Raw genomic sequence first — 12,853 nt, 5'->3', positions numbered from 1 at the left:
TGGTTCATCGCTTCCGAGCACTTATCCTACGGTCTTTTGCACCACCCCATCCTCTCTTCTTCCCCTCCAGCAAACCAGCAGTCCACGTGTTCACACACACACGTTTCTCGGTAACTTCTGGTAGCACTTTGGCAGAATTTTAAATGAACAAAAATACCCCCGCCCCTCTCTGTCTCTCTTTTGCTTTTGCATAATACCACGATCATAAATCCGGCCTTTCGGTTTTTTTTATCCTTTCAACTAAATTGCGCTACCGGTTGCACCCTTTTCCGGCAAGTCGAAATGCTAAACGACTTTTTAATTTGATTACACTCAAAGGGGGGATGGGATATTTTTGAGGTGAACTTTTGCGATTTGAAGCGAATGCTTAAAATTATCAATCACGTTAATTTTCACATTCATTATGGTTTGAAAGTATTGATTGCTTGCTGCGAAATGCTTATTGAAAGCACAAAAAACTACTTTGTCGAAGACCGCAAGTCGATTGGACGTAACAGCGAAAAGTTATAGTCCTTTTAAGTTTTTGTGGACAGGGGGGTAAAACGAGCCACTTTCAGCAAGTTTCTTTAATTTGAGAACTTTGTTTGCTATATGTAATTTAAAGAAAATTGATCTCAAATCGCATACAATTTTTAAATCTTGCAATTTGAGAAAGTTAGAAGTTAGCTCGTTTAACCCTGAAACGGATTGCCCCACCAAAAAGAAAAAATGCTCTAACTTTTCTTGATTACGTCCAATCAACTTGCGGTCTTCGACAAAGTTTTTCCGTAGATCACTGCCTACAAGATTCATAGAATTGTAACGACCTCTAGTGACCAAAAATTGAAACAGTCACAACATTTCCATCAATTCCAGCAAACTCAACCTCTCAACGATGTTTTCCCAACCCGATTGCAACAATATTGACCAAGTTAGTCCTTCTGTGTTGTTCCCAAACACAGTTTCGGAGTATTATTTCAACAACCTTATCCCATCAACCTAAACCCAATTCGCCGAATCGGTGAACTCTTGATCGATGCACCAGCGAAAGGTGTGAGACTACAAATCAAACGCCATCACTTGAGGCAACAGAGCACACACACACACGCACGCAGCTTGACACTATCTCCGGGAATTCTGCTCACCACCTGTCACACAACCGCAGCCACAGCCTGTCACAGTCACGTCAGGCCTCGTCGGTGCGTGCAAATCACTGTCTTCACGTGCATCTTCCGGAGTCGTGTCCCCTCAAGCTAAAGGTTTGTGTGTGTGTTCGTGTGCACGATTCTGACAAGTGGCGGTGTGAGGTTTAATGCTGCCAAGAGTCACAATCAGGCACCGCTATGTTTACGCACATAACCCATCAACCAGGAAGCAGGAGAGGGGGGTCCGTCAACGGTTAAGGGAGGGACGTCCTTCCTCACAACTCCCATCCACAACCCTCTCCAACGGTTTGTAGCGCGAACGCAAAACACACACACACACACACACACAACCCCTTAAGGAGGAGCATTCATCCGCAAGACCGAGAGAGAGAGGCCAAGAATCACTTTAATGTGCCCGCAAGGGGTTCGAGGAGTTGGGTTTTGTTGGGTCAGGTCAGGGATCCGTATTGAAGACGTGGCGTAGGTATTGTTATTCAACGGCAGCACAGAAAGTTAAATCCTCCTCGCTTCACGGTTGATTAAGCCGATTTGTGAGAGGATTGCAACCTGCACGGCCGAAGGGCACTTGAAGGGACTCTTCTCGATGAGCCGAAGATCAATCGATTGACTTACCTGCAAAGAAAACAAGAAAAAAAAAACAACAAAACGTTAGAAAAATCACGCCACTCGAGGTTTCCTCTCAAAACTTGCATGGATCGAGCAAAAAGGTAAGCCTCTACCAGAGTTGTTGCCACTTGGGAGCCCAAATACTTGCTGCAGCAAAAGTTTCAACTTCTGCTCGGGAAGATGATGGTGATGAAGATATTGCAAAGAAAGCAGCATTGCAGCCGAACACACTCACGAAAACCACAAATCCACTTCCGTAGTGAGCACTTGCAAGACACCGACTGGCGTGGCGAGATTTAGCTGGAGCTGGTGGCATCGGCCGTCCCAAACGCATAAATAGGGTGCCGCATTATTCCGGTTGAGAGCTCCCGGAGCTTGTGGAAGGAGGAGGAACGGGGACAAACGGGGCATGATGGGGTGTGAAATTGGCAACCTTTGCTAGAAATTAATTTTTTCACAACATTTTCTGAAATAAATCCAAACAATAGAAAAATTTATTTAAATTAGGTGCAAGCAGCCCGGGAGCATGTTGACAGCTCCCATACAAACTGAGCGTACCCCGTTTTGTGGGCCCAGTGGGCCTAAGATGGCGGCCTTCGATATTATCTAGCCAAATTTTTGAAAATGGCGAATAGTTTAATTAAATATAGTTTTTGCCTTGTTTTGGTCTAAAACGACAAAATAAGCATTATGGGATCATTTTTTTCAAAACTTGTTTAGAGATACGCCACATTCAAATATTAGTCTAGAACTGTTGAAGTGAGCGTGCCACAAAAGCCGTCACGAAAAAAAAGTTTCCTATGCTAATTTTGAGTAGCATATTTGATGGGCGTACTCCGGCGAGGCCCACTTGCCATCTGTCGGTGGATACGCGCAACTCACGAAAACTGTCATGTTAGGGGACGGTTGGGTGCAAGTCCCTATAAAAAGTCCCACAGTAAAAAATCGTGTAAATTTGGAAGGTGTAATTTTGGATGGTTGAATAGGAGGTAATTTTTATGATGTAATTTTACCTCAATCAAGACTGCAAAAGCGACATTACAACAGAAAAGTGGTAAAATTGCACATTTTCAAAGGTAAATTACACATTTTTCTGACATATAAGATGTACCCCTTTCCAGATGTAATATTACCATGATTTTTTTTAAGTGTATTTTAGACCTACTGAGCAATGATCCCACATATTTCATTTTTCTTCATGCTTTGCCTGCTATGAGTAGTTTTGTAGAATATTTCAAGGTTAACATTAAGACAACAAGAACTCCAAATAAAATGTATATTATTGAATGTTTCAGTACACAGCAAAAAAAAGTGTAAATTTGGAAGGTTGAATATTACCTCTTTTATGATGTAATTTAACATCAATTTCGACTGAAAAGTTGACATTACACCAGAAAAGTGGTAAAATTACACATTTCAACGCTAAAAATTTGTAAATTTACAACTTTTCCATGACCAAACTTTTACAAGCTTACAGAGGAAAAAAATTGTTACATGAGAAATCATGTACCAAATGACACCTAAATTTAAATGCAAGTTGCATGGAAACTTACATCAAATAATAAGGGAGATTTAAATTCTACATGACGTTTGGCAGATCAAATTGAATTCCCATAAATTGTAGACTCTAATAAGTCATTTAGCAAAGCCACAACAAACATATAGAGTTATTTTTGAAAAGGTCCTATAAAAATTGGTTTTAAACCACATTTGGAAATTTAAAAACATTCAAAAAGCAAGAAATAAATAAAATTTTGTTTATTGGATCTTTCAAAGAGAAAAAAAAATCTCCAGACATGTCAAAATAAAATTTAAAAAAAATATTAAGAAAAAGCTGTGCCACAAATCATTCTCCGGTACAAATTTGTTGAAGACACAAAATTGATCAAATCTCTTATCACAAGTTCAAATTTTTGAGTAGTGTATTTTCATAATGAGTTGTGTCAACAATCTGCCTAATCTGTTTGCAGACTCAAAAAATTCAAACTAAACATAGTAAGTTATTTTTCTAGTCCAATCTAATCTAATCCAACACTAACGCAACCAGTCCGAAGCACTTTTCTTTTCAATATTAATGAAATGCCAAAATTAATTGCCGCAGCCGAGAAGTTCCGAAAATAAGTCACAAAAATCAAAGCAGCCAGCCCTACTGCGTTGTTTTTAACGCAAAGAGGACTCTGAAAATGAATCATATAATTTAAAGGAGTTATCTTACTCATCTTTCATTGTTGTTATTTCCATTCAAATACAACAACTTTTCAACTTAAGGGGTTACATACATGTAGAAAAACACCAAATTTCATATTACAGAAAATTCACTAAATTTACTAAAAAAGATGATTTTCAATCATTCCAGAAAGTTTCATGAAGATATTTCATGACTGAACTGAGTAAGAGACGACTTGAGTTCACAATTTTGCCATGCGCAAAACGAACTGGATGGATCAATTTGGCTGAAATTTGGAGTGAAGACTCTCGTGTGCATGACGAAGCTCGATTTTGAAATTTTGCTTTTTTAAAAATACAAAAATCAAAAACTAACATTTTTTTTATATAAAAAACATAAAAATATTTTTATCTTTTTTTTTTAAATTGAGTTTTTGAAAATCGGCCTTCGTCATGCACACAGGACTGGTTTAACGAGTCTTCATGAGTTCTTCATTTTGAGCTGATTTGGTCAAAGCAGTGTTGAGATATCGTGGCACCCGTTTTTTGAAACTGCTAACTTAAAATAGCTTTATCTCGGCAATGGTACATCCAAATGTCTTCATATTTCTTGTTTTAATAGATGAAAGTGTACATGTAAATGCCCTGCAAAAAGATTATAAAACAGTTTAAATGTGTGCTCACACCAACCTCGAACATTTTTGACGATTTACATGTATGTAACCCCTTAAGTCGGAATGGGAGTGCAAAAATTCTTAGCCACTGGAGTCGAAGTTGTTTGGGAGTTGTTGTTGGTGTCGAAGTCGGTGGACTCGAGTACTATTGAAGAGCTGGAGTCATTAAATTTTATTACATTCTCTATCAAAATGAATTTAAAAAATCTAGAAAACCAACTAACTGCATTTTTTCGTTTTTTTTTTTCAACACGCAAATATCTCACTCATATACATACTTATCTGACAAATATTGAAAATTCTCTTTGCAAATAGTTTAAAAAACCCGATTTAATCCCACCTGGGGTGAGATAGAGCCTTTCTTACTAAAGAATATAACAATGGTAGAACTTTTTTCAATTCATAACATCGAATTTGATTATTTATAACGTCAGCACAAAAGAAAGTCTTATGATGAAAGCAATGTATTATAAATGATATGATTTCCAAAAGAAATAAAAACGCAATTTTCACCAAAAGAATATTTTCAATCGTACAATATGTTTGTACGTTTGTAATCAAACAAGCGTTTATGACAAACGCGATCATAGCAAGCTTCCCATGCGCCAGTGACAACGCACACCGCGGTTTTGGTTTTTTAGCTTCGGTACCGCACCACTACACACTCAATCGCGAGAACCTTAGGTAGAAAGCCATTGGCGTCGCCAGCATTGAAAACTTTGAAAACGATATAAACGATGAAAAGCTTAGAAAGCTCCAATGAATCAAATGAACCCTGTTAAATAAACTTACGAAAATGAAGTCTACATTTAGGCGATTCTAGGAGCGCACGGGAAACAAATTGATTGTAGCCGGATGAATGTCCTATGTCACAAAAGTTTTTGCATAAACATTGGACAGTTATGCAAAAACGGACAGGGCAAAAGAAACCGAAAAACTACGATATCTTACATGTTGTAGGAAACATCGGTAGACAAGTTACTACAAAACGAGTATAAGTCGAGCCAGTATTCGAAGCTCAACTTGACAACTTGTCGACTTGGCGACGAAACGTCGAAAATCGATGCAGTGTGATTTTTTGACGATTTTTCCGATAAAAATTCATGCTGAATCGACATATTTTCGAAGATGAAAATGTCGTCCAGCCATAAAGTAAAACCTATACCTTTCTTTAGTAAGAAAGGCAAAAAGGCTGGTGCTCTTTTATTATAAGGATCTGTCTTGCAATATGCAATAAAAATTTAAAAAAGTTAAGGAAGTCAACTCAATCCAACCCCTAATTTTTTGATTCACGTCTTGAATGGTTTGCTAGAACTTCAAACTTGAAAACATAGTTCAGATATGAAATATCGATCTGATGATCTGTGTTTCTGATAAAATTGATCCTTCAGCAATTTTAATTATCTTGGTATGTACAAAAGTTTTAAAATCTACACAGCAAAAAATCCGATGGTAAAATCGCATGCAAAAGCATGCACATCACCTTCGTCAAAATAAACACTCAATATTACACACAGCATGTACATTTTTTTGCAAACACAAAAAAAGTTGCAACCGACGGGATTCAAACGGATTCAACAGTAAGGACTGGCGCCTTAGCCCACTCGGTCATCAGACCGATGAAAAGCTGTACGGATAAACGCATATGTGAGCTTGACATTTCGGTCAAGTAGGTTTCCCATACTGATGGGCTACATATTTCAGGGTGTAAAATCACATAAAATTGCATAAAATACTGCAATATTTATTTTACACCCAGGCCTTTTACACGCAGCTGGAATACTACTTTTTAGCTGTGTATCTGCTGTAGACGTTCAATGTTTAAAACGGAATCAATCTCAGAATCTTTACAGTTAAATTGTCCGTTTCACCCCATTCGGCCACCCACTTAAAATTGCGACTGCTCTTGTGGCCAGCTAATTACGCGTTGTAATTCATCCCATATTCTGGAGAAATGCAACCTGCCAACCGCTACACATTATGTCAACACACACACACTGCATTTCACCAAGCCAATACATATTATGTACTCCATTTCACCATGGCAACCCGCCTCATCACCCCATCCCAGGAACAACCCATGCGCCCCTTGTTCATAAAGGTGGATGCAAATTTCTTAAGACTGGTGTCCTGCAGCAGCTCTAGTGGACAACACCGGATATTGCACCTTAAAGCAGAATTCGCTGGAAATCATTACTCACACCAGGCGCACACGAACTCACGCGGACTTGTACCACTCTCTCATAATTGATTTGAATTTCAATTATTCTAATGAGTTGTGAGATGAGATGTACACGGAAGGGGTATACGTGAACACTGAGCCGCTCCAAGCAATTTTTACACTCAAAAGAAGACTCTGTAACTTGTGAAAATTACATGAAACGATTGTTCTTTTTGCTTGAAAAGAAATTGCCATAAAAAAATGTTTCGAGAGTTTTTTGGTTTATTTTCCAAAAACTCGAATAACTCAAGTTTTGAGTGTACTTCCTACGTTACATCGATTATTCCCGAAGGGAAATCAATTATCTGCCTAAGTCAATCTTGCAGGACTTCCAGCCTGAGGACTTCCACAGAAAGGGCGAGTGCCATTTTTAGCCTCATTACGTCAACCTGTGTAGTAACGTAACCGGAGGGGGGCAACTACTTGACCAGGAATTAATCTCGTATTAATTAAAGTCAGGACTCGTCCTTCAACGTCCTCGCTGATATGTGTAACATCGGATTGCACTTTATAATGCGGGAATGTGTTTTTTTATGCTGTCACCTTTCAGTTTCGATGTTTGCGGTATGAAATCGATGATGCGCTTGACTGGTGATCTGGAGCGAAGAATTGTGGTTGCAATCTTTTCAAATCAAATCAAATCTGTAATTCATACCACGTAATTGAGAGTTCTTTAGTCAAGTTTTTCCTGAGGAAAAACATGCTTTAAGAATAAACACATATGTTGAAGGTTTTGACAGATTAATCTTGTAACGAATATTTCGATTGATCCTTATGTTCTTAAACTCAATCTTGTTTTAAAATAATCTCTAGCAATATCTGAAGTCAGCGATATCTGCTAGATCGAATACATCTTGTAATTATAGTATAACCATCCCGAATTAATCCTTCCACTTAGAATAGCACATATATTAGTAATTGATTCCATTCCTAATTTCGATATCAGTAACAAGGATTGCTCATTTTCCCAGCTTCTTAGAACGGTTACGATGCATATCTTTAGTCAGGATTTGAGGACCATTTAATTAAACTAGCATTGCCCGCCCGCACACCCACACGTACGAATGCATGCATCGCGTCACGTTTATGTAGAGATGCCTAGTGTTGACGCAGCCATTTGCGACGAACGACACACACCACTGCACGAGAAGGCGTCGTCGTGTAAGTCACTTGACCGTACTGGCATTGCTTCGGTCACTTCAGGATTTGGGCACAGTAAAAAGTGTGAGTCCGAAGAATCGAGCTCGAAAAGTCAAGTCAGAAGTAACAAGTTCGAAGTGGAGTCCGGAGTATCAGGTTCAAAGATTCAAGTAATAAGTCTCATGTTTTGAAGGGAATCTTAAGTATCAAGTCCAATGAATCTCCAAGATAGCATGCTTGAAGAATCATATTAGGAATCGAGTCCGGAGTATCAAGTCCAACGAATCTAGTTTATAATATTAAGTCAGAAAAATCATGTCCAATGTATCAAGCTTGGAAGGGAGTCCGGAGTATCAAGATCAAGTCCGAAGTATCATGTTTTGAAGGGAGTCTGGAGTATCAAGCATAACGAATCTAGTCTATAGTATCAAGTCATAAGTATCAAGTCCAACGTATCAAGCTCGGAAGGGAGTCCGGAGTATCAAGTCCAATGGATCAAGTCCAAAGTATCAAATTATCAAGTCCAACGAATCTTATCCATAGTATCAAGTCCAACGAATCAAGCTCGGAAGGGAGTCCGTAGTGTCAAAATCAAAGTATTAAGTTTTGAAGGGAGTCTGGAGTATTAAGTCCAATGGATCGAGTTCAAATTATCAAGTTCTAAGAATCATGGCTAAAGAATCAAGTCCGAAGATTCAAATTAGGAAAAGAATCCGGAGTATCAAGTCCAATGAATCTAGTCCATAGTATCAAGTCCAAAGTATCATGCACGGAAGGGAATCCGGAATGTCAAGATCAAAGTATCAAGTTTTGAAGGGAGTCTGGAGTATCAAGTCCAATGGATCAAGTCCGAAGTATCAAGTTTTGAAGGAAGTCCGGAGTATCAAGTCCAATGGATCAAGTCCAATGGATTAAGTCCGAAGTATCAAGTTATCAAGTCCAACGAATCTAGTCCATAGTATCAAGTCTAAAGTATCATTCACGGAAGGGAATCCGGAATGTCAAGATCAAAGTATCAAGTTTTGAAGGGAGTCTGGAATATCAAGTCCAATGGATCAAGTCCGAAGTATCAAGTTTTGAAGGAAGTCCGGAGTATCAAGTCCAATGGATCAAGTCCAATGGATTAAGTTCGAAGTATCAAGTTATCAAGTCCAACGAATCTAGTCCATAGTATCAAGTCCAACGCATCAAGCTCGGAAGGGAGTCCGGAGTATCAAGATCAAAGTATCAAGTTTTGGAGGGAGTCTGGAGTATTAAGTCCAATGGATCGAGTCCAAATTATCAAGTTCTAAGAATCAAGGCTAAAGAATTAAGTCCGAAGATTCAAATTAGGAATCGAGTCCGGAGTATCAAGTCCAACGAATCTAGTCCATAGTATCAAGTCCAGCGTACCATGCACGGAAGGGAATCCGGAATGTCAAGATCGAAGTATCAAGTTTTGAAGGGAGTCTGGAGTATCATGTCCAATGGATCGAGTCCAAATTATCATGTTCTAAAAATCAAGGCTATAAAGAAAAATCAAGTTCGGAATCGAGTCCGGAGTACCAAGTCCAACGAATCCAGTCTATAGAATTAGTCAGAAGAATCAAGTTCAACGTATCAAGCTTGGAAGGGAATCCAGAGTATCGAGATCGAAGGATCAAGTCCGAAGTATCATGTCCAAAGTATCATGTTGGATGTCGGAAGGCAGTCAAATGAATCGAGTCCAAAGTATCAATTCAGAATAAATAAGTCCGATGGATCAGGTTTGGAATGGAGGCTAAAGTATAAAGTCTAATGAATCTTAAATCGAGTTCAATATATCAAAATATAAAATTACATCATATTCCATCAAGTAATACCAATTACTTTTTGTACAGTGCACACTTCATCCATGTTCCATGTACATGTGCCCACCAGGCGATACCATCCCCATCGCGTCACGAACATCATCAACTCAGTTGCTACTGCCTGCTGCTACTATCGTCGTCATCTCGTTAGTGTTATTGTTATGATTGTAGAGCGCGTCGTCGTCGCACCGAAGATCTTGGCGTTGGCGCAACCTTTGCTACCGTCCATCGTCGTCTGGCCTCGCAGGGGATTTCCTCGCAACATGGTGACGATAATTTCCAGCATCAACAATAAATAATAATGCGAACGTGATTCCACAACGGAACCACTTCCGAGAAGTGAACGGGACAGTCCGGAACGGGAGATCTAATCGGAGCTGCACTTTCACTTGGGGATGCCGAGTTCAACGCGCGTCCGTGACCTTCGCCACTTTCTACTCGATGACACCAATTGGCCACCGTTGGCGCCCTCAGCGGTGGTCCCCCGAACTCTCTGCCAAACCGAAACGAAGTGATGCCGTCAGTCGTTTACAGTTTGCTTTTATTTGTGCCGAGCTCCACGACGGTGGTGGTCATCGACAAACACACGGACCACCAATCCAGCTGGGACGGCAAAGTCCGACGTGAAGAAATCTACACTGACGAGTGACGCAGACCGCGTGAAGCCGCCGGCGATTGCGGGCTGTTGATTCTCGGTGAACGGGGATTTGGCCTTATTTGGAGCTAATAAATCTTGGATTTTGACTGTTTTGGCTACCGGGGCTTCTGGAATGTTGACTTGGGACTTGGAAGGTTGTCTACGCCGTGTAGACTTATCGAGTAAAATAGAAACTTAAATTCAGAATTCATTTGTCTTTGGTCAAACTAGATTCTTGATACATTATCCTAAGGGCCATCTTAACCTATGTCTGACATCTTACTTCATAATTCTAACTTCATTTCAAAAGTACCCATCCTCGTAAACCTTAATCAAAGTTTCAAGCTGGAACCGAACCTCCCCGCTCTCCATGATCCACTCCAGCTTCCACAGTCCGGTCGGAACGTACGGTGGAAACAGTTCCCCCGCCAGCTGCATATCGTTGAAAACCATTGTCCGAGCACTTATGGGACATTCGCCCGGACTCGGAATATCGATCACATACTTGGCGAAGAACGGATGGTAGTCGTCCCAGAATTTGTCCACGAAATCGCGCAGCCCAACCGGTCCGACCTTCATCGGGTACCGGTTGAACTGGTTGTTTCCCAGTGGACTATGGAAGGGCTGGATCGATGTCTGCTGGAAGGCAGGAAGACACATCAAACCAAACCCCCCAACGCCGGATTATCCGAACCTACCGTGAAGCTTTCGTCAAGATCCAGCTTAAGCGTAAAGTTCCCGTAAAGGCCGGCCACTGTCCTGTTTAGTTTACGAACCCGAAGCGTGCTTTCCGCCAAAACTGTTGCTTCACTTAGTTTGCATCCCTCGAAGACGTACTGAAACGGAGCGACGAAACTCTTTGACGCGAGCAGAATCCACAAAGGCACCAGCTTTGGTTCCATTGGGTAGCAGTTACACCAGATCCGGAGCATTATGATGAGGGCCAGCTTCTGTGATGCTTTTATACCAATGGAAACTATCACATGTCATGGTTCTATCTGATCCTGCATACCACAGGTTGTACAATTTCTTTCCGTATTACATCGGATTATAATGCCGACATGCACCTGTTGGCGCGTGCAAACAGCGAAAAGTAAAAAAGTTAACTTATAACAAAATAAAAAATAAAATTTACCTTCGGCTGTTTGCATTACATGGCATGACCACTAGGATGGCTCGAGGTGGTCGATTTTTCAGAACATGTTTTTTTTTCTGTTGCTTTTAGGCCCTTAAACAACTCCCCGAAATTTGGGAGCGATTGATTGCGTCCACACTTTGCGCATTGCATTTCAATTTTGTATGGGAATTAGTATGAAAAAAACCCTCTTTTTTATATTTATATTTTTATCATTTTTATTTTCCACTAAATTTTTCAAACCAACACAATAGTGATAAAATTGAGAAAATTCTCTAAAACTTTCCCGAAAAAAGTATTGTGCTATCTTAAAACGAAACTATTGGCACTACGCCCCCCGGGGCATGGCCTTCCTCTAACGTGGGATTTCTGCTCCAGCGCCTCTGACGAGACAGGAGAAACCGGGACCGACGTTTTACTTCACCATCCGATAGAAGCTCAGTGGATAAGGCGGGAATCGAACCCGCGTCTCATAGCATCATCGGGATCGGCAGCCGAAGCCGCTACCCCTGCGCCACGAGACCCTTGCTTCTGTCAAAAGATACAGCGTGCTCAAAACTGGTCTAAAACGTGATTTCCGAGCAAAAAACACGTTTTAGACCAGTTTTGAGGACGCTGTATCTTTTGACAGGAGCAAGATAGCACAATACTTTCTTCGGGAAAGTTTTAGAGAATTTTCTCAATTTTAACGCTATTGTGTTGGTTTGAAAAATTTAGTGGAAAATAAAAATGATAAAAATCAAAATGTAAAAAAGAAGGTTTTTCCATACAAATTCCCATACAAAATTAAAATGCAATGCGCAAAGTGTGGACGCAACCAATCGCTCCCAAATTTTAGGGGGTTGTTTTGAAGCCCAAAAGGCATAAAAAAAACTTTGTTCTGGTTTGATTTGATCATTTTTAATTTATTTTTCCATATAACGACGAGCCAGTCTAATGACCACATTCAAGCCCTAAGTTTGTAGATTTGCAGACAACCCTGTTACAACAATTAACTTAATTAAACAACAAAACCAAATTTGACGTAAAAAAAGCTGAAATGGTGCCACAAAAAGTTAAATAACGTCATGATTCGAATTCCCGGACGCTTCGAAACCCGGACACCTCATCTTGTTTTATCAATTATTTTGATATAAGTTCGCATTATAATTGTCAAAAATGGGTTATTTGATGAATTCTAACATCAACTTTCATTTAAAGTTTGTTTGAACGCTGTAGGTAATGTCAAAACAATTAAACAAAATAAAATTATAAGATTACCAAAAATGCGAAACATTTCACGTGAAATATTTCATGGGCG

General features: G+C 39.9%; 2 protein-coding genes across 9 annotated transcripts in view; both read right to left on the bottom strand.

Annotated features, from left to right (window-relative positions):
* The window catches only part of LOC120427517 (trithorax group protein osa), a 265,609-nt gene that overhangs the window by 214,335 nt on the left and 38,421 nt on the right, over positions 1-12,853 (bottom strand). The window lies entirely within an intron of this gene.
* Positions 10,721-12,126, bottom strand: LOC120428047 (uncharacterized). Its single transcript, XM_039593011.2, has 2 exons — positions 11,117-12,126; positions 10,721-11,054 (listed from the first exon to the last, which is right to left on the bottom strand). The coding sequence occupies exons 1-2, from the start codon at positions 11,348-11,350 to the stop codon at positions 10,722-10,724; spliced, it is 567 nt and encodes a 188-aa protein (XP_039448945.1). The 5' UTR covers positions 11,351-12,126; the 3' UTR covers position 10,721.

Source organism: Culex pipiens, chromosome 3, assembly GCF_016801865.2.
Source record: "Culex pipiens pallens isolate TS chromosome 3, TS_CPP_V2, whole genome shotgun sequence".
Taxonomy (NCBI): domain Eukaryota; kingdom Metazoa; phylum Arthropoda; class Insecta; order Diptera; family Culicidae; genus Culex; species Culex pipiens.
This window is presented reverse-complemented; position numbering and strand designations above follow the sequence as displayed.